Source organism: Pleurodeles waltl, chromosome 3_1 (genome assembly GCF_031143425.1).
Source record: "Pleurodeles waltl isolate 20211129_DDA chromosome 3_1, aPleWal1.hap1.20221129, whole genome shotgun sequence".
Lineage (NCBI taxonomy): Eukaryota > Metazoa > Chordata > Amphibia > Caudata > Salamandridae > Pleurodeles > Pleurodeles waltl.
Window position 1 is genome coordinate 1,551,556,214 of NC_090440.1, and position 23,774 is coordinate 1,551,579,987.

General features: G+C 40.5%; 1 protein-coding gene across 2 annotated transcripts in view; it reads left to right on the forward strand.

The window, feature by feature from the left end:
• CCDC148 (coiled-coil domain containing 148) overlaps positions 1–23,774 on the forward strand; it is a 777,160-nt gene that overhangs the window by 239,310 nt on the left and 514,076 nt on the right. For both annotated transcript variants that reach the window (XM_069225141.1, XM_069225142.1), the window contains one exon: positions 20,720–20,823. In XM_069225141.1, the coding sequence (XP_069081242.1) occupies positions 20,720–20,823 (104 nt within the window). The remainder of the gene's footprint in view (positions 1–20,719; positions 20,824–23,774) is intronic.

Sequence of the window (23,774 nt, forward strand, 5' to 3'; positions counted from 1 at the left end):
CAGTCACCAACCAAAGGAAAAAAAGGATAATAAAAAAATGCTCACGATAAGCAAATCTCAGCAGCTATAAATAAGCTTATCAGAATTCAATTCACTGAGTATTCTGCCTTTATAAAAAAAGAAAGCTGAATACTACGGAAAAAAGAAAAGGACTCTGGGCCTGATTTAGAAGTCGGCAGAGGGGAATACTCTGTCACAAACGTGATGGATATCCTATCTCCCATATTACGATCCATTCTATCCTACAGGGATCTTGATACGGCGGACAGATATCATCACGTTTATGACGGAGTATTCCCTCTGCCGACTTCTAAATCAGGCCCTCTGTTTAAACTTGAAAATGAAGGCAGTTGATAAGAATTGGATTGAGCTCCGTTAGGCACATTGAAGGCGATTATGGGGTCTCGTAGCGTGCCACAGTGGGGTAAAAAAATCTCTACTAACTATCCCCTTCCTATTGTCAGCATGGAATGAATATGTATCCAAGCTGTATATGGAGGATTCATACTCAGAGCCAAACATATGGCTATCAATTATTAAATACTCCAGCAAATCCAGATGAGGCAATAATGACCCTGGATTTAGACCCAACCACACTCTGATGGACAACATTGTAATTGTTCACACTTTCATAGATAAATATGTTGAATGGAAATCACAAATTGCAAATCCTTTACAGTGCCTTCATTACTTTTCGATGGCATTTGATAAAGTGGACAGTCTAAGCCTTTGGAGCAAACTGATTACACTGGACACCCCTTTCACTTCTTAAGACTACTTATAGCACCACCCTCTTCTACATGGTGTGGATTGTTGTGGGAGGGGGTAAGGGCCTAACACCAACATTTCAAAAAAAGAATGGCCTAAAACAGGGTTGTCTGTTGGACCCACTCCTTTTTTCTATATACCTTTATGATCTCCTGGCTAAGTTTGTAAAATAGGAACTTTCCTCTACGTGTTGTATTTTACGATCTACATGTTTTAATGTATGCAGATGATGTGGTTTTTATTCAACCTTACACCAGTAGCTATACAACAAAACCTGAAAGCCTTGAATGAATATGCATAATTTAAAAAAAACATAACATCTCTAAAACAAGGTAATGGCATTGAAAGGAAGAAAACATTGTCACCCATTTAGTTGGTTGTATAGGTGGAACACCGTTAGAAATGGTAAAATCATATACATATGTAGGAAAAGTGCTGTCTTAGAATCTTAAGAATAAACCTCACTTCGGACATCTAGTAAATAAGGCTTTAGGGTATACAGTTGTCTCAGATCATTTTTATACATCTTTAGGAAGAAGACATTTTAATTATCTATTAGAAATATGTAGAATAGACATTCCTCTGACTCTCACATACGCACTTGAGTACACATCTATTAGGCAATGGTAATTTCTAAATCAATATGAAGTGAATATTCTACGTAAATTGGCCACAGTAAGACAAGCAGTCGCTGTGCAGGCTTTGAACTTACAAGTTCATTTGCCACTGCAATGGCAAATATAGTGCGCTTGGGCATACAACTTATTTCATATAACAGAAGGTATTCTTAGGAATATTTTGAGGCAGGAATCTGGAATGAAAAAGATTATACTTTCATCACAAACTTAATACTGGTTTTTAAAAAACTGGAATGTAAGATGGAATATTTATAAATTTGGACTCCTGCACAAATTAAACTAGTTAAAAAAAAAATCTGTATCAAGATTAATGGCCTGATTTACAGTTTGGCAGAAGGGGTTACTCCCTCACAAATGTGATAGATATCCCGTTCACCGTATCACAATCCCATAATAGCCAATGGAGATCGTAGTATGCCGGACGGGATCTCTGTCTAGTTTGTGACGGAGTAACCTGTCCTCCAAACTCTAGATCAGGTGCTATGTCACTCAAATGACATTATGGGGGTTATTCTAACTTTGGAGGAGTGTTAATCCGTCCCAAAAGTGACGGTAAAGTGACGGATATACCACCAGCCGTATTACGAGTTCCATAGGATATAATAGACTTGTAATACGGCTGGTGGTAAATCCGTCACTTTTCCGTCACTTTAGGGACGGATTAACACCTCCTCCAAAGTTAGAATAACCCCCTATATGTTTCATGAATTTAAAACTATAATAAATCATTGCTGGCTATCCTAGGCGATGTACACACTCAGATGTATTTAGCCCTCAGGTTAGACCATGGTGTTAGGTGTCAGTGTTACCATTCAATGTCCACAAAAGACACTGTTATATTACTACAGGCTTGAGTGAATTTTATCAGGGAGGGATACAGGATCTAAGGCATGCACTTTAAATATACCCTGCTGTTTCGGCAGCACGTTGTCAATATCTAATTCATTTATGTTTCAAATTTAGCATCCCGAGAATAGACAAACTTATTATTTTAATAATGCTTCCACCAAATTCCTGTGTATGCTATAACATATACATTTAAAAAAAAAAAACATTTGGAGACTGTTTTAAGTATTTTATGTAAGTGAAATAACGGATGTATAGTGCCTAGGGATGGGGTAGGTGGTGAGTTAAGGTGACTGGGTGACCCTCACCCAAGTGGCTGCGGAATGTGGAGTCGACTGATGGAGCACATGGCTCTGGCCGGTGTCCCTAGTATACCCACGAGTACAGTAAAACAATGAAGACTGTGATAAACCCATTTGGGATGGCTCTGACCTGGCACTGACTATTGGTTTGTCAAACAAGTGAACACTGAGATGTTATGATTCTTACTGTTGTACTCATTTTTATTGGTATGCAAATGTATAAACCTATGAAAATGATCAACAAAAATATATTGAAAAAATTGATTTATGGTTTGATTTTGGTAATATTGTTTAATTTTTTTTAATCCCTGTTGGGGTCCCAATCAATAAAACATTGACTTGATAAACAATGTAACTTCCTAAGCAAATCATATTAGCTCCCAAGTTAACCTCATTTAATTTGTTATAATTGCAAAAATAATATAGTTGTGATTTCAGTGCAATTTATTTATAAATTAATGACATACCAATAATTTATAACAGAACCATGATAAAATTGTCACGTTGAGAACTATGCCTGAGATCCAGTTAACACAATGATTAAACCCATTATGGAGTGCTGAAGACTTAAAAATCGCAAAACAGAGAACATGCACCCAAAACTCCGTTTTAATGGGCATTTATTTATAAAAATCACATTTAAAAATTTGCCTAAAAAATGCAAGCGACATAAAGAGGCTCACGCCGAGCTTATAGACCTGGTTGGGGGGGGTGCCTATGTGAGAGGGGAGATGTGGGCCTGCGGTGAACCCAAAGGACCCTTGGTGGGCTTCATGAAGAAGAGCAGAATGTTTATCACACCGAACACCACATATACTGCACTTGTATGGAGATGTACTGTGGGAGTGTGGGGGGAGTGTGGGGGAGGTTTTACAGTACAGTTGATGCACAGTCTTATCTGATATGTGTTTTTCCATTCCTTCTGTTTTCTGCATAACGAAATTAAAAAAAATGTAGTTTTTAAAATGTAATTATTTCACTAGTGCCACTCCGTGTGTGCAGATAGTGTCTAAATGCAATTATTATTTTTGCTTCAGAAATAGTTTGGATTTTCAGAAAAATGAGCAAAAGACTACACAATTGGTAAACCATTAAGAGGCTGCTGTTTACAGTTTATAAACCATTATTTACCATTGTTTAAAAACTATTTAAAAAAGTACAAATAATTTTGTGTCGCACCATGAGGATCTACTCCTACCTTTATATGTGCAGCAGCTCTTCTCCCAAGTGAAATGCATGGTAGAGGATATCACCAACCAGTGGTGCAGCAATGTTGTGACAGGTCCTAGTGCAAGTAAAGAAAATATGGGTCTGAGCAGTGCAGTGCAGCAATAATCAGGATTCAGGAGGCTTCTCTGGCCTTTAGGCCCAGTGCCACTACACCTGTTGCACCATTGAGAGCTGAGCCTCTGACACCTACGCAGTTTGTCTATCCAGAGGAAAATGTTACTTTTCTCGCCTTCCATGGGCAACAACTGCAGGAATTATTCTTGGCTCCGAGAGAGCCCTGTTTTGCTTTCTGTTGTTCCCTTGAGATCACTAATGTAAGAGTTGCAAGGGCAATGCTACAGGTTGCAAAGGGAAAGCCAGGGGTCGCAGCTGTGACCTTTAAATTATGTCCATGGAGGACTGCAGACCTATAAGGTGGTCATCCTGAATTGTAAAAAATGACTAGATGTTGCACTTACTTTGGTTTATAAAGATAACCTGATGATAGAGAGGTCCTCTATAGATGTAGGGTCGTGGGGGAAGGCAACCGAATGTTGGGCTGATCAAAATTTAAGTACAATACAATCATCAGGACATCTGCTCAGGACTCACCCAAGGAGTCACCTAGCCGTCTTAACATGTTGAAATAAGTGATTTCCACTCATTTTTTTGCCGGTCAATCCAGTGAACAGATTTATTTACTAATTGAGAATAAGATTCAGAATATCTTACCCTGAAAGGTGGAACATCGGCCAAATGATTACAAATGGTGTTGCCTCAGGAGGCAAAGTTAATTGGCAAAATGTATGACATACACGATTGTCTCCAATATTCTGAATAGAAAGAGATGACAAAGATCATGGTTTGCTAGAGGGATTGTTGGAATGAGTCGGGGGTCCATAGACCTGAGCTGAAACAACTGGATTATGAATGGCATTGGCACAGGAAGGGAGTGTGTCATTACCCTGAGAATTACCCTGTTTATCAGGTAAAGTCTGATGCAAGATGGGAGCTGTACGAACGGGAAGGGTATGTATTGTGGAACATCAGCCATAACTGGTGGAATAAACTCTCCTCCGCTTAAACTTGAAGGAGTACCACAGGAGGCAGTCTTACTCTAGTTGAAGCTGTAATGCTGTTTTCAATGTCAACCAACCTATGATTCAGGGCATCAAAAGAACTCTCAACAAGTGACTAAATTCTACAATAAGAAAAATTAAAACTGAGCAATATCAGTCAGAGTTACCGGCCTTTTACTGAGCCCAGAGGAGGTTTGTTTTACATACGATAGGCCCCTTCTACAATTAACTTTGTTACTTGTAGTATTAGTGGCTGTTCCCATGTCTCTAGGCCCGTTCTGCGAAGAACACTGCGGCTTAAAAGTGACTGTTGTAGGAGCTGAAGTAAAATGTTCGGCTGGTCTCAAAAGTCCTAGTTATTCCTCTACCTAAGTGATCTCACTAACTGCGCTAACGGCGTTCCTTAGAAAACTCATAATGGTGTGGGGTTAACTATTGGAAAACTTTACGAATGCAACAAATGAGCAATCTTCTAACCAGCGACAAAAAAGCTACAAGTGACAATCAGGACCCAAAGTATTCTAGGAATACTTCATAAAACTAGTGCAATCACGTGTTTGCGATATGGGAACGATTTGTGCATTTCCAACTATGTGCAGTTGAAGGCAGTCCAGCATGAGTATTGTACGTGCAGCACTATTTATGCATGCAAACATACCTTCACATTTGTGGAAATACTCTTGCGTTTTTGCCATTGCACTTGTTTTCCCACAATGCAGAAGATATGTTCCCCGTGGAGAAATTTCTACCCATACAGCTCCAATTATTTTGGGGGTGTTACATTCTAATTTCCACCGTGAAACTGAGTTTACTCCTGCCCTTGTTAGCAATAAATCTCTGACTGTTTCATGGATGGGAGTTATTCATGAAGAAGTGTGTGAATGCCCTTAATTTGACAAGTTTGCAGGCGCTTCCAACTTTTTCCAGTGTTTTCCCCATCCAAGATAGCCCACTTGCAAGTCAGAATATTTACTCATGCGTCCCACCATGCTGGGATAATATGCACGAGTAAATCCCTGTACGAGCGCCAAGTTATGTTTTGTTAATTGTAAAAGTGAATTTGCAAGTCATGCCATAGAAAAATGAGGCAAAAGTACTTTAATTCAGTCTGGGCTGAGACTGTTTCATTTCCTTTGGTGTCCCTGATTAGAAGAAGTAACATGTCTTTCGATCGAGCACCCTAAAAGTCGTTTTGCATCTTCGTTTGGTAAAAAATAATTAAATCAAGAGCTGGGCACTTAGAGCGTAGGTATATCCTTGTTGTTCTTATTATTTTTTTCAAATGTAAATAATCATATCAGTGAAGTTCATGTGAGAAAGAGGCTTTTTTGACACTGTGAGACAAGACGTCAGGCATAAACTCAGTTTACAGAAAGGAGGATTTAAGATGATAAAACAAGTAGAGCAGGGAGTGCAGAGCTCTGTCGGAAGGTGCATTATTCTGTCTTGTAACCAGAGATCAGTATCCTTCAATATGACGCAAGAAGCAAGTACTCTTTCTAACAAGTGGGTAGCTGGGAAATTACATAACTCCCCACTTTGAACCAAAACTTTTGTGACACATAGTAAATGAAATCAAGTCATTGCGACCCTCCCCAGAAAAGCTTGATTGTCTCTGCCATCCAAGCATCTAGCCATTCATCTTTTCATTCTTCCATCTACTCGCTGATAATCACAATTTCACCTTTACACTGTCATCCATTCAGTCTTTCATCCAAAATTCACTCTGTCACCATTCTGTCCACCTCCCCATCTATATCCAAACCTATCCATCTGTCTTCAAACTTATCCCTCAAAAATATCCATCCTTTCACTGTCATCTATTCTTGTACTTATTCATCCCCCTTTCATTCATTCATCTATCCTTTCAGTCATTCCATCCATCCACCTTTTCGCTCTTCATCCACACTTTTACTCATCTATTCATCCTCTCACTGTATACATCCATCATTCCACTCATCCATCTATCCTTTGGCCCATCCGTCCGCCCATCCATCCATTTACCCTTTCACTCACCCACCCATCCTTTCACTAATTTCTCCATCCATTCACGCCTTCACCCCACCCTTTCATCCAGCCATCCATCTACCTTCTCTTTTACTCATACATCTATTCTTTCTCTCATACATCTATTATTTCAGTCATCCATCCTTTTACTCATCCATCCACCCTTTCGCTCAGTCCATCCATCCATCATCCACCATCCACTTTTTCCCTCATCCATCCTTTTCCCCATCCATCGATTCACCCTTTCACTCATCCATCCGTTCATCCTTTCACTCATCCATCCACCCACACATCCTTTCACTCATCCATTAATGCTTTCACTCATGCATCCATCCTTTCACTCATCCATGCATCTATCTATACACCTTTTCACTCATCACTCATGCATCCATCCATCTACCCTTTCATTCACCCATCCATCCATTCACTCTCATCCATCCATTCACCCTTTCGCTCATACTTCCGTCCACCCTTTCTTCCAGCCATCCATCTATCCCCCCTTTTACTCATTCATTCTTTATTTCACTCATCTGTTCTTACATCAATCCTTTCACTGATTCATCCACACTTTCACTCATCCATCCTTCCACCCTTTCAATCCATGCATTAATCCATCCATCCAACCATCCATCCCCTCATCCACCATCCATTTACCTTTTCACTCGTCATCCAGCCTTTCAGTCACTCATTCATCCTGTATCTCATCCATCCTTCTACCCTTTCACAAATCCATCCATCTATCATTTCTCCCATCTAAAACCCGATCCCCGCTGTAGCTGCTAATGCGGGAGGGTTGACAATGCCCCTGCTTTCTAAAATAGAAATCACCAGATCTGGGTACCTTTTCAGTACAAGGCTCTCTTAGGGGACTTTAAGCCAATTGTACTTAGCAGTTCTATTTTGTTTTTTTAATTCTTTTGAAATTTTGCAAAGAACATCCAAACAATGACAGACTGACAGCATGCAGTCACGATACAAACAGGGTCGTAGCTTGGTCAGAAATATTGGAAGAGTGTGAGCTTCAGATTTCCCAACAATCACGCTGGCACATAATGTTAAAATACATTATAGTAAAAAGCACTGTGTGCGAGAGGGGCTTCAGGGACAGTGGAGAGGGAGAGGAATGCGAATAGGCAGAGGTACTAAATGAGAGACAGCACATTATGTTCTGAAATAACCAACATATTTGATGTTTTTCCAAACAGAGAAGGAGAGAATGTGTGTGTTTTTTTGTTTGTGTGTGTGTGTAAACATTTCTGGTGAAATCTGACAGACACCTCACTATACCCGACTGAAAGCACCTATACCCAACTATTTATCTTAAAATATATATCTTAGTAGGGTATAACACCCCAAACACCCCCCTGAAGCTATGACCCTGGATACAAAGAGCGAACACACACAAAGCAATGAGAACCTGGGGTGGGGTGTTGTGGGGATACGATGCCAACTTGCCCCTCAGCAGAGTGAAAGTCCAACATATGCAAAGTTGTCTGTTTTCGCAACGGCTGGTTGGTCGGCACACCTTACGGATAGCCCACTCTGTTGGAAGAGCAGGTTGCTAAGCTGTATCACCAGGACGGGCAGTCGAGGTCAGTCTCAGCTGGTTCAGTACTCCACTGGTCGTCAGCTGCATCATCTGTACGTTCTCAGTAATGTGATCAAAGGGGTCCATATGTCTCTCGGGTGAGAACGCTAAGCAGTTTTGTAGTTGCAAACAATCCAGTTCAAAATCAGAGGGCTGAAAAAATATTTTGTATGTACTAAATCCTTTTTAGGAGTTGGGAAAGTTTTACTGACTCCTAAAATGGATTTAGAAATGGTTAACTAATTGCAATTTGGAATGGGAGTGTTGTGGGTGTCCTTTCCAAATACGGATTCTGTACTGTAGGTCTGTGACCAGAATTCCTATTGCAAACCTCTGATAAGTTCCCAAGTTATGGATGTAACCCATTCACAAAAAGAAAAGAGTCTCTTTATGATCCTTTTCTTTTGTAATTTGAGGTTGTAGGCTCCAGAGACACAAGCTGTGCTCCAGGGGACCACCGTCAACACTCATTGAAGTTTTTCATGATAAACAAACTTTTTTAAGTAGCCCGTTAACTTTCAGGAGATCGGGATGCTATAAAACATGGTTTTGCACCTTGAAATGCCTGCTGACTCTTACAGGCCACCGTCCTTGTGTTTGTAGCCAATCGTAGTGGGTACAAATGACAACCTCCCTAGTTAATATTCATTAGGCAGTTCTGTCTGCAAGCCACCATTAACTGTTTTTTTGCGATCTGACCTATTAGAACATAGATCAGTTTGCAAATGTGATTATTTTGTGAAATACTGGTCACAAAATGTAGAGTCACAATTTGGGACCACTTTTTGGGACCAGTATCTTTGTACATCTGCCCTTTCTTCGCTGTTTCTCTTTCACTTTCAATTCCTCCAAACTGGACTATGTTATTTTAGATGCAGCAAGAAATAATACAAGGAACTAAAATGTTCCTATATTTTCAAACAATTTCTGCAAAAGCATAATTTTTAAAATGACCAATTAATCATGTAACATGTACTTGTTATTGAAATAAAACAGCCTGGAGTAATGTGGAAAAAGATTTGGCTGTAAAAACACAGCTTCAGAAGAAAATATATCCACAGCCCTTTGCACATACATTGATTTTCTTTTTGTCCTAATTGGCTTTCAGTGTTGTAGGGCCCTGCCCTTATATTAGAAGCAAAACAAGACATAAGGTCAGATGTGCGAAAGGATGCAGCATTTGTTAATATAGCGAATCACAATGTAGTTCCATTAAGAAATGCTAAATTGCCCTTTCAGATGTACAAAGGCCATTAGGGAATTGCAAATGCGATTTCTACTTAGTAGAAATTGCAATTTGCAATTCCCAAATAGGAAATTGCAAATAAGGATTTCCTATTTGCAATTTCCTAAGCTACTAGGCCCCCCTGGAATTGCATTTCCTGATTTGTGATTTCCTATTGGGAAATGTTGTAGCATTTCTTAAATAGCAATTTCCTAATAGCGGTTCCTAGTCTTTAGGAATCACTATTAGGAAATCTCTATTTGTGTGCATTCCATTTTGCATTACTTAAATAGCGATTTCTTAGGATTCACTATTTAGGAAATGCAAAATAGGAATTTCGTACATATGGCCCATACTCCTTACTAATGTAAGACCCTATTTTTAGTCTTCTCACTGTAACATTGTGGGGCAGAAATGCAAACCTATATTATCTTCTACAAGCATGTATTTATTCTTTCCACAGGTTAAAACTGTGGAAGGCTTGTTGATGTCATTACGAGTAAGTCAATAGCTTGTACACACTATCTTTTCTGAAGGTCAATATGTAATAAATAGTGAACAACATTAGTAACCAAGCTGCTGCTTTCAACACATCCTTTTGTGACATGGGTCCTACGTGAAGGCTGTCCAACAGAAGGCTGGGTCCATGATTCGTGATAACCACTCACTGTACAAATAAGTACACTATAGATTAATTATAATCAAGTCACATGATATTCTGAAAATCTGCCATGAACCAGCCAAAGTTTCAAATTCTGGTCAGAAAGGAAAGGGATTTGGAATCATTCACAGTGAGGTTTATGTGTTGCTTCGCGGCTCTCAGGATGTGTAGGCGGTTTATGTAACTCTAGGTATGCAGCTTTTATAATTTACATACACACATATACAGAATGTTCTGTACTAAATGTGTCTGTTATACATGGTTATTACTTAGCCCCAGATCCATTGTTTTGTAAAGAGTACTGGCATTTTGAAATTCCCAATGTACAACTGAGTCAATATGACTTTTAAAAATCAACCGTTTTTAGGCAACGTTTTTCCTCTGTAACATCCACAATACTCCTAAATGTAGAAGTATAAATGTTTATCTCGGTTACCGATTCCTTTAACATTCTGTTATAGCTTTTGGTTCTTCATCTAAACATCCCCCTTTACTCCTTCTTTGTCCATTGTGTTCATAGCAATCATTCATCATTGTACATAATCAAATATATTGTACTATGGCACATCACATGTCACAATGCATTTTGATGGGGAGAGTCTTTAGATCTTCAGTATATGCATTTGTAACCTAAAACCTAACCAGAAACAAATAAATTATGGTCAGGGAATGAGAAGACTGCCATGAACCTAACTGCTTCCCATGCCTTTTCATTCTAATTGTTACTCAACTGCAGTTGCTGTCACGGTTTCGGGCAGGTCTGATCAGGACTCTGGTTGGGACACCCCTTGAGGTCATCGAATATCCTAAAGAGGTAGTGTACTTGGGCAGAAGAGCAGCTAAAAGCATACACGGAAAGGACAGATATGGACAGGCACAGGAAACAGGAAAGTAAAAGCAGAGCAACCCTTGTGTGAACAAACAGGAAACGGATTACTAATGGACAAACACGCTGGGGTTGTACACAGAGTAAAGCGCAGAACTTCCCACAGTGACAGGGAATGTCAATGCCTCTGTGCAGTTTGCTCTTACAGATAGTCACCCCGCAAGCCCCATAGAAAGGAGACAGCATAAATTAGTCTGTCTCTGGACCTTAGAGCACAGACAAGGATAGTACTTACATACACAAGACACACTCTTGTGGGTCCAGCTGGAAATACAGCAATAGCACACTGTCACTGTTAGGCACGAAAGACAACGTATAACACTAGACAAGGATGGGGGCTGGAATTGCCTCCTGGAAACCAGGAGCCAACCCCAGTACAAAGGAGGACACTTATACACTGGTGAAGACTGATAGAACTCTTACCAGACACAAATAGCCAAGAAGAAACAGAAACAGAAGGGAACAAGCTAAGAGGCAGAGGCAAGAACTGGGAACAGGCTCAGGCTGAAGCAAAGGCAGGACTAGGACTTGAAAACAGGGCGCAAACTTCTGCCTGGAACAAACAGAGATAGGACTGGGAAACTGAGAGCAGGCTCTGGCTGGAACTGGCAAGGACAGGGCTGGAATACAGGGAGTAGGAATGAGCAGGAAACTGGACTGGGAAACAGAGAGCAGGTTCAGGCTGAAACAAGGCAGGAGCAGGGCAGAGAAACAGGGAGCAGGCTCTGGAAGAAACCAACAGGTACAAGGCTAAGAGATAGGAAGCAGACTCTGGTTGGAACAATCAGGAGCAGGGCAGAGAAACAGGAAACAGGATCAAGCTGGAACAGAACAGGAACAAAACTGGAACACCATCCGATAAGGGGTCTGTAACACAAAGGAATCGAACTCCAATGCACGACGGGGATCTTGAGGAAATGGCTGCTTATAAGCAGGTCCAAGCTGGGCTGCACAGGAGAGGTCTCAGGTGTGTGTGTAATTTCAGACACTTGCTAATCCTGGAGGAGAGGAGCCGGTGAAAAGGAGCAACTGGACTTCTCCCATAGAAAACAATGGGAAACAGAATCCAGGTTTTCCTGACTACCAGGCTGTGCATTATGGGATTAGCAGTCCCAGGAAGCAAATGTAGTACTACAAAAGTATACCATGGCCAAAAGAGAAACAAACAGGAGTCAACAAGGGACTCTAGATAAGTGTTCAAGGTGATTCCCAGGCTTCCGACAGTCCCCTTACAGCGCCCCCTAGAAATGGGACGACAGAGTCGTAACAGTTGCTGTGCTGGAGAGTCAAAACCTATTTTGTTATTTTACAACTTAACAATACATGCACATCTAAACTGTAGACAAACAGGTTTAACAGTACTTGGTCACGAAGGTCATCAATCCCTACTTCACTGTGTGCTGCAGCATTTGTGATTTGTTGAATCACTCAATTGGTTATCTACAATACGCCCACAGGTGCTGGACAGGGATGGAAGAGAGTTGAGAGGGTAGGGGCGGGGGTAAAAGATTCCCTGCCCTGGTTAAAAAAAGCTAAAAAAACTTGACAGGCCAGAGCTTTTCCAGCTGTTAATTTTGGGTTTTGTGTTACTGCACCCAGGAAAACTGGATGTGAGTTCACCGGCCCGCTTGTAATCAGACAGGGTGAAATGCAGCGTTGTAATTCCGCTCCAACCAAATTCTAATCAGACCCTTAGTCTACATTTTTTTATAAAAGTGAATAAACTGCTTGGCCTGTTAATAGTCCTAATATGTGCACTATCGCATACCTTTCTTTTACAGAGTTCAGCCATATACCTACAATCCTTGGCATTGTGTTGTGTGGTGTGATTCAACTCGTAAAATATCAGATTACTGTTTGTAATTGATGTCCTTCTTTTATGTACATGTAAACATGGCCTAGTGATGGTCGATTTTATTTTTGGAGCGGTCTTTTCACAAGTGCAGTTTTGGCTTTGTGTAACACTGATAGTAACTTGTTTATGTTGATGGTCATCCAGTTGCTAAATCAAATAGTGCAAGGCTTCTCTTCTTTAATTCTTCTCCTTCTATCTATGAGCAGAACCTATAGAAGATGTCACCCTTTTACATTAATAAAAAATAAATCTAAGGTGGGGAGGTGCTGTGTAAATTGGGTACTGCTTTCCCAGAAACTTGTATTTTGATGACAAACCCATTGCTAACCATCCTGTGCAACTTTTGAATAGAGTGGCCCTTCTCCTACTAAAGTATTTGCTGGAGCTCCCCCTTTTTGCAGGGTTATCCCCAAACTTTTTACCTTGTTTCTCCTATTTTTATGACATGTTTAAGTTGGCTGTAGGACTCTAGGCACTTTACCACTGCTAACCAGTGCTAAAGTGCTTATGCTCCCTGTCCAAAATATATTGGTGACTGGTTTATTCATGATTGTCATATTTGATTTACTAGTACATCCCTAGTATAGTGCACCAGGTGTGCCCAGGGCCTGTAAACCAAATGCTACTAGTGAACCTGCAGCACTGATTGTGCCACCCACATGAGTAGCCCTGCAAGCATCTCAGGCCTGCAATTGCAGTGCCTGTGTGTTCAGTTTTACACTGCCATGTTGACCTGGCAAGTGCATCCACTTACAAATATTATAACACAGGCTGCTGTGCACTTAAATTGTACAATATGAACAAGAAAATACATTTCACCAAAGTAAGCAAACTTAGCGTGCAGTGATCAAACAAGCCCTGCCAGGCCAGTGATCACTGTGAATAAACTAGGACAACACATTGTACTCGATTGAGCACATAAAGCTAGTGCCCAGAGGCTGCAAGTAATCACAATGAATTGCTCTTCTATCCAATGCATTAGAATATGCTACACAATCTACAATTAACACCATATGAAATTCAAGGAAAAAAATATCCAAAGAAAGTTATTTTAATGGCTTGTAGATGAATCATGTAACATAAATGCTGCTTCGCTATTGTACATTGCTTGAAGCTGGCAATCCAAATTGGAAGAATCTCAGTTGTTTAAAGATCATAACCCAATGCATTTCGGGGGAACACACCCTTCTTCAGGGCTAACTGTAAATCACAAATAAGTATATGCTGAAATGGCATCCCAGTTTCAAAACCAGACAAATAAAAAAAAAAAAAAAAGAAAGTAGAAGAAATAGAGGAAAAACCCTTGTCTCAAATGGATCCCTCCATTTAGGATATATAAAACATGCATGCAACTTAGATAGAGGGTTGAAACCTCCCACACCAGAAGTGTTCATCGGTACCAATAATCCTGCAGTTCTAAGAAATTCTCCAATTACACCACGACAACCCAATATAACATGCCAAACAATAGTGCCAACCAAAATCTGTGAATACGCCGCATGCAGCATATTCTGCGAATCCGTACTATATGGTGCCCGTAGCGAAGCCTTAGTGACTAAGACTAAGTGAGCCCAAAAAAAAAAACATCCGATTAGCCAATGTCACTAACAGCAAGGCTACCTCAAGATAATCTCCTGTGGTCACGCATCACCAGAAAGAATCAGTAGCCAAAATGCCGGCTCTGTAAATCATGTTGATCTGTTAGAATGAGAACAACAGGCTACCACCAACGTATTGGAAATGTGCTGCAAGCCGCCACTTACCTTCAACCCATGAAAATGCCAAATCCTTGTGACCGATCATAAGAGATTATGCCAAACGAAGTATGCTGGGTATTTGAGTATGACATGAGTGCGTTCACGTACGTGCAAATGAAAATAGGTGACAGACTCTCCATGTCTGTTAGAAATCGAGTGTGATTTACAAGGGAGTCCACCTCCCTCCCACAAAGATGATCAGAGAAAGGAAATTAAGAATATATAAACATTACAGTATATAGCAATTTACTAAATATGCCAGAAACATGACATTAGTGAATTTAAATGCCAAACTCACATTAACGCGCTGAGTGCACAATTACAAATTAATGCAAAACTGGCTAGTCCATAGACAACTGTGAGATATGCTTGGACTGAGCTTGCCTCCTGTTAAGAAGTCTCAGGGACATCAAAGACTTCATCTGCCAGCACGTGGGCTCTCTTGCTGAGAGTCCTGACTTGCCAAGTGGAACCAAATCCACTTCCTAGACCCTTGGGAGTGAGTTCTAGTGCAACCAAGAAGAAGCACATCGGCTCCAGAGCGATTTTGGAACCAGCACCGCTGTCCGACTCTGCGCCTCTGCCTGTATCGAGCCATGGTCCCCGTTGAGTGCAACGACTGCAACCAATGCCCGATGCCGCTGCCGCTCCTCCGAAGTCCCACCACAGCATGAGCCCAAACCACCATGTCACCGCCGTCCGTGACCTGGCCTGTAGTGTGATTGCGACACTGTGAAGCCGACTCCTCATGTCTTGACCTGCTGGACTCATTGACCCCCACCTTGTCATAAGGAACCGATGCCTCACCATCGACGCCGCATCACCTCCCCTGCAACCGTAAGGAACCTCTGTCTAGCAGTAGGGAACCTATGCTTCACCTCCCCGGTAGCAGTAAGGAACCAACGCCACACTGGCTCCAGCGACGCCTCACCTCCCTGACTCCATGCAACGTCTTTGTTTCTTCATCGTTTTACAAGGTACTATACCTGGGGTTGATGGGACTCTGTGACCGGCCTGCACTCCCTCACAAGTAGTGTTGGACTGTTGGAAACAACTCTGTCCAGATGTTGTGATATCCCTATTTGGAGCTAATGTGTTTCTAAGCCTGATACTACATTTAATCTAAAAAAACTGTATCTTTGCTTTTGTATGTTGAATTCTTGTCATTTTGATCTTGTTTTACTCAGATAAGTATTGACTATTTTTCTAAACTGGTGTGGATTACTTTTGTGGTGTTTTCTCAGAGTGTGTGTTTATACACACACACACACACGTCCCACCCCCTCTGAGATGAGCCTAACTGCTTGAGCCAGGTTACCAAGGTGATGAGCGGGGGTTATCTTAGTTGTGTGACTCTCTTACCTTGACTAGAGTGAGGGCCCCTGTTTGGAGAGGGTGCAAACAACTGCCAAATAGAGACCCCATTTCACACCCTTATTGTTAATGACAGTGAACAAAATCAGTAACCTCAGAAATGTTTGTTTGCTATTAATTCGAATTTGTGGGCTATTCCAGAAAGAAAGTCTATATGTCTGCTTCTTATGTTTTGTTAATAAACAATTTTGAAGCTAGTCCTATTAATGGTGCATCTCTTCTTAAATGCTTGACCACTAACTTTTTATACTGAAGACCAGCTGGTCACTAAGTAATGTGTGCTACTTCTCAGTAGTGTGGTCCTTCTCCTACTAATGTTGATGTCCATGAGCGAAACCAGTAGTCTGTAACATGAATCCTTGCTGTTTGTTAATTCTTCCAATTTTTTGGCCATTCCATATAGAAAAGTTATGTGTTTGTGCCTTACATTATGCTGACAAACTACCAGTATTTATGGTTCTCAGTAGAGCCAAGAAGAAAGGGAAAGTACTGCCAAATACTTGAAAATTATAATTTTGCCTGATGTGAGCAGTGCTAAGAAGCAGGTTAGGAAGGAGTTGAAATCAATAAACGAAGGTGTTCCTATGTCTCTGGACGTAAGCGAGGTAAGTTAGTGGTCACTGCATAGCTGATAATAATTTTTGCTGATAAAGAAACACAGAACAGGGTAGGTTTCTGCTGTGGGAGTGTAAGAAAGTTGCGATCACCTGGGGTCTTTGGAGGGTACTGCAGCTGCTTATAATAGAGATGGGTGAAACATCTTGTTTCTTTTAGGAGACAATGTTTAAGGGGGTTGCGTCTCTTCTTTCCATCACTACAGTTCGATAGCATCTAGTGTGGGATGCCGCTGTGTAAACGCATCTTTTCGGAGTTGGCTATAAGGGGTATTGTAAGAGACTAAAGGGAACTCTGAATTGACACTGCAGTCAACGTTAAGTTGAGGTAGGGATTTTTGTCCACAGTTCTGGTCATTACTTCAAGAACTGTGCCTCTTAGTTGTGCTTCACTAGTAGGTGCAGTTTAATTAGATGTATCCAAGCACCTATCATATTTTAAATTGCCATGTTTTAAACACTTGAATTATATATATTACTGACCTAGAGGAACTTTAAGCAGCATACCATCAGGCCCATCTGTATTCATTACTCTGACCTGAGGATGCAACACATTACCAGAAGACACCCTGTTGGAGGTTCTTTCTTATTCTGTAATCTGAAGTGTAATATCTAATAAAACACTGGGCAGAGAATGGGTGGATATGTTATGTTTCTTGGAAGCAGCATGCATGACAGTGTGTCACGAATGGTTCAGTCCAAATTGCACAGCTTTGAGTTAAGCACAGCCGCTTTCCAAGAATGAAGCTTGAGGTCATTAGAAACTATAATGTTTATTTCCATACCACGCCGACTACTTGTTCTCCCTTGTGTAGCAGCTAGGAGAATGAATCTACTTGCTCTCCAAATTCCTTGTCTCTATTTAAGGTTCAGTATTCACCTCCGAGGTTCTAATTAAGGTTGAATGGGTCTTCCAGCTGAATTGATGTGGCTGTGGGTTCTGGCATCAAGTTATAATAGGCTGTTTGCAAATTCTTTCTTTTAATTGAGTAACAGGAACTTTACATAATCATCGTAGATCACCTTGCTTCATTAGAAAGCATAGACATATCACATTCAAATAAAAACACTCTAATTCTTATATTTAGCAACAGGCAGAAAGAAAATTCTGCAAAAAGCATCAACAATGCATAGAAAATCTGCGAGCTAAACAACTGAGTACTACGGTAATCTGGTGAGGGGTGGTGGGAAAAATGTGCTTCCTCTTCTAGTTCGCATATACTCTGATACCACTGAGGTTGAGATTTGATCTCTGTCTTTTCCCATTCTGGTATTTCATGGATTGAAGGACTCAGTCTTAACTGAAGTGACTTGTGCAAAGTGTTGTAACATGAAATATACATATATTAGGCGAAGTAATGACATATGTAAATTATCTAGTGCTGTGCCACCCTAGAGCATAGTTATTCCTTCATCTGTATTCCTGATGTTCAGATCTTCCAGGCTAAGGCTGTAGAAGGCTCTCAAGTTCTGCCTGATCCGTGCTTGTAACAAATGATGTAATGCAGTTAACACTACTGTTTCCTCTACTAAAGTGTTTTCTGCCACTGAAATGTTGTCTCGTACCACTGAGAGACATTATCTCACTGCCCTCAGCCTCTGTATTTTCTAAGCATTTAACAACGTTTTTTGTGTGAATTCTCTTTTGTTATTCGTTTACCCTAGTCCCCTCCTCTTGTCTCTCTGACATTCCTTCCACCACCCTTTTACTCTCAGCAGGGGATAGTTATATGTAGGTATCACAGCAATAATCTTCCAGGAAGGGTATTATGGGTTGCTATAGTATCTAAGATTTCCTTAAAATGCTTGTTATCTGTCATTTTGTTATAACCAGTACCAAGGGGCCTCCCGGCCTTGTTTTCACTGCAGGCAACAATCGTATACCATGCTTTAGATTTTTTTGTTTCATCTCTTTTTCGCTCTCTCTATAATCTTGCCTAGTGACCCAAATCCCATTTTCATCTCATAAAGATAGGATTTCTGAGGACTGGACTGGGTATCTGGAGGCACTCTGTGACAATACAAGTTCTTTATTAGTTCTTCTCAAGTTGTTTACTTTGTTCTCCTGAACTGTTCTTCTGAGTACTTTTTTTTTTTTTTCAAATCATAACAGTATTAAAAGTTGGGCCATGCCCTCTGCAATGTTTAGGAGGATTCAGTTAAGTAATTTCTTAGTTGTCTTAACATATGCTTACAATATTGAGGATTCTAGTTTTGTGTGGTTTGATGTTGGGAAAAGTTGTGTTCATCTAAGGCCGTATTATATATTAGGTGCACTGCCCTGGTCTGCCCTGCGATACACATGTATTTGTTTGCACTTGGCACAGACCGAAACAGTGCACTCTACTACGGATAATAAGCTGCCCCCAGTACCATAGCATATGCCTGATGTATTCACCTTTTTAGTTGCATCTTGGGCACGTATCTGGTATTTCGGGATAGTATCTGTATTATCTGATTGGTGATAAGTAAGCCGCAAATTGTGATTCAGTACAATTCAATGACATCACAGGGATGGTTGGCTGCTGGGATCAGCAAATCACCATGTCTGTGATGGCATTTTAATAAAGTCAACATTTTGTTTTTATTTCAGCCTGTTTTCTTTAAAAGAAACCTTAATGTGTTTAAAAAGAAAAGCTTATTTTTTGTTTACTTCAGAGTTTGTAGTGGTCTCATGTGTGACTACGTGCACCAGGCATCTCCTACGGGTAGACTGTGAGCTATTGGTTGCTCTCCAGCTACTTGTGAGTAGCTCTTCTGTGTGCATCCCAACCTAGTAAATTAAACGTTTGTATTTGGTTGAAGTAATAAATGGATCCCAAAATTGAAAGGAGGTATTCAGGATGGAATTGTGCACATTTTTCATTACTCATAAGTTGACGTTTGGAGGAAGAAAATGGTAAATTTCCAAAATATACTTAAAGCCTATATGGTTGAGTGATGAATCATGAATCACTGGAGAGGCTTGTTACTGACATTTTTACCTTGGTATCAGGGCATTGCATCTATGGCTGTCTTTTATTAACCATGTAGAGGCAGTCCACATTGATAAAGCCCTTTTCACATTTTTGATGGCAACTGCCTGATACACTGAGGTGATCACTGCTAATTCTTTATAGGGTGGCCACTAATGTAATCTTGTCTGACATGACTTCTATTACCACACTAAAATATTTGTAGCTTGGTGTATTTTTCATTGAAAATCAGTAGCTCCTATTGCAAAAAAGGTTGGAGACCCCTGTCCTACACCAAAACATTATTTTAACATTTACAAAGGAGAAAGGATCCTCAAGGAACCCCTTCCTTATTAGGAATGGATTACCACCTCAACGTGGGGGTCAGTAACTTTTCAATGGTTTGTGACTGCTATGCTATTTCCGTCCTAAACCATTGATACATATGGATGAGAATCACTGTTTGAAAGTTAAGCCTACAACATGCCCCTTCCAAACAAATATTCCTTATCAATTTCTAAACCCACTACAGGAGTCGGTAAAAAAAATTTGTCACCGCCATCTTGGTGTCTGTCTCTTTTGGTGTCCCTCACCACCATAGCCCATTTTCATGCTTTTGTTTTCCAAAATATCATTACAAGTAAGTAACTGCTTCCCTAGTATATTCTACCATCAGTAAGTGATTGTGTTTCGCGGACAGCCTGTATGTCTTTCGTTGCTCTGGTATGTCAGTATGCTCAACATTAATCACTTGGACATCTCATGTCCACTTTCTGTCTCCTGTGGTGATACCCAACTGGTCTTAATAGCATAATAAACAAATAAATACAATCACAGCTTAGTTAAAGCTTTCAGTCTACAGACACGTTCTAAAATTAGAAAAAATAATGAAATATAGTTACAGGGCAGTGATGTTTTCTAATTAAGCCGACTTTTCAAATATGATTTCTTTTCAGGTAAAAAAAACAGAACAGGCAGCAAAGATTACCAAAGAGCTAATGCTGATAAAACAACATCGACAAGTATGGTGGAAAGAACACCAGAGATTGACGGAAGCTCGGTAAAAAAACATTATTACAACGCACTTCCTGTTGTTTCAGTCCTTGTGTTTTGTTTCCTGCATAAATCAAACACTTTATTTAAATTTGCACCACGTCGCAGAAACTATTTTAGGACTGACAGCAGCTCTCCAGCTTTCCTGGCAGACTGCCTTATTGCAGTAGCAATACCTTGCTTGGCTGATAAAAAAAATATTTATTAGCGTACTCACAGCATCCTGGCGATAGCTCCGTGAGTAATTGCTCAACCTTATGACCGGTTTGCAACCTGCGCGTCACACCTTCTAATAAAAGCATTTCATCACATCAGGGGTAATGAAATAAGCACCTGCTATCTACAGTACTGCAATCACTGTATAAATGAAATTATTTGTTTTTTCATTATTGTTATTATTATTATGTATTTGTTGGCTACTTCTTTCTTCCTGGTTGCTAGATAAATGTGTTCCCATACTACCCTTTGGGGGAATATGCATTTTCTCAACAGATTCCACAGCAGCAGTAGCAAAGGTGTCATTGGCCCTGATGCAAGCACAGAACTTCCACCCCTCTTCTCTTGGAATAGTAAAAGCCAGCCAATGCTCGGGGGCAGAGGACTCCTCACACTATTGGTCCCTGTTGTCACTATAGCTGATTCACTAATGATAGCTACTCTCCTGAGATGGTATGAGATTGCAGGTTTACCAACGGAACAGTTTGATAAATCCCGGAACTCCAAGATTAAGGGAGAATGTAAAGTTTGGTGGACATAGTACTCCATTACCGACATGGTGGAGCTATCTGTTACCAAACTCTTGGTCAGCCTGCTTTACCTAAAGTTGGGCAGACCCTATGGTTTCAAAGGTATGTGCCCCTGCTGCTCCGCAGAGAGGAAGCTTGCTCCGTCAGGCCGATGGAGTAAGGCCCATCAAAGTAAGGACATCAGACCGCATACTCTATTTAGAGCACATGTTCTGAAGTTTTTTTCTGTCCGTCACCGCAATGAAAATCTTACTGCTACATAGAAATAACATGAAAAAAATGTTTTTGGTTTCTAAATAACAAACTCCTCCTTTGGGAGTTTGTTTTTGAGAAACAAGTAAGTTTGGTTTGCGGCTTCCTAAAGGGAAGTATCCATGCAACAAGCTTGGCGTGCCTCTAGAAGAACTGCCATTGCTGCGGTTCTTCCTAAGGCGCAGAGATCACTGCTGGGTCAGCGGAAATCTCAAGATATGGTGGGCAGTGGTCTGTCAGGGTACCTGACTTAATATTCTTTGCCGCCTTGACCGATGGCATGTTATCTGCCAAACTGTAAATGAGGCCCTAAGTTCCACTTCTGATACAGGATCTGCACAAGCAGCCCTGGGACCAAACTTAAATCGGTGGGGCAAGGACAGACAATGTCTGCTGCTCGTTTACTCCTTCCTACTGCCCTTACCTGTATGCACATTATAATATTTAGACATTCTGAATTTTAAATATGAGTAGAGAAGTGGAACCAATCAGATTTACAAGCCAGATTTAGAGACGCATAAGTGTTCCAAGAAATAACAAGAATGGGTTCTAGTTTAATAGTTATCAGGAAGCAACTTTTAAAAAGCCAGAGAGACAGTATTTGGCAAGAATTGTTAGATTTTTACATAGGACACCACATAAGAGAGCCAGCAAGTGTACCACGTTAGGGAGATGGAGAATGGGGCAGTGGAGACTACAATCATGGAGGACAGCAACTTTCAGGGTGGTGTCTGAAAGACGCTGCCCCAGCCACCTGAAGACTTGGACTTGACTTCCAGGTTAGAGAGGGCAGAGCACTATTAGTAGCTAGTGAATTCCAAAGACTGTCTGGCAACATTGGTTGTTTAGATTCTTTTGCTTGAAGCATTAGCTTGCACCTGTATCACTGTTTTCTCCCCTGTGTTGTTTTTCTCATTCATCAGTTCCCTCCGTTTTTCTCCTACCTTCTGCCTGTATGTACTTGTTTTTTTTTAAGTTCAAGTTTATTTGGACGTGCATAGTTAATTAAAACCATTACACTAATGATAAAAAGTTTGTATTTAAAACACATAATCCACAGTGATATACAATGTTCCTAAAACAACACTGCGATATCTGAAAGTGCTAATGTGTATAAATACTAAAGTGCTCAATACCGATACTTAAATATACAAAATGTTCTTTAAACGGTCACTTCTTCTTACATGCATACAAATCTATATCTTCTTGTTGTTGACAAACCATTTCATGTCCTTCAAATCATTTTGGGGCCTAAAAAGATATATTGAGGAAGGAGCTAGTGTACTAAAGTGCCTAATACAGAGATATTTTCAGCTAGCAGACTTCTTCCTGGCGTCTTTCACTTTACATTTCGTACATCAGTAGACCAATTAAGTCAGAAGGTCTTTATAGTAATAGAAAATAATAGATAATTACATTTCCTGCAAAAAAAAATAAAAAATCTTCTTATTACCGTTTTTTGTGTTTTATATAGCACGAACTCGACCCGAAGGTACTGAAGCGCTTTACATGAGCACCAGTTACATCACACAAGACACATTCTTTTTTTGGTGGGCATGGGGAGATTAAGGGCCATATGTAGGAAGCCGTTTGCATGGTGCAAACTACGAAAATCGCAGTTTGCGCCATGCAAACAGCCTTATGCGATGCTCATTCACAATTTGCGAGTCGGTACCGACTCACAAATTGTGAATGTGATTCGCAAATAGGAAGGGGTGTTCCCTTCCTATTTGCGACTCGCATCTCAATGCAGAATTGCTTTGTGACCGCGAATGCGGTCGCAAAGCAATTCGCAGTTACCATCAGTGTCACACTGGTGGTAACTCATTCGCAAAAGGAAAGGGGTCCCCATGGGACCCCTTCCCCTTTGTGAATGTTGCCCAAAAAAGTTTTTTCAGAGCAGGCAGTGATCAAATGGTTTCGTTATTTTTTTTATTTTGCAACTCGTTTTCCTTTAAGG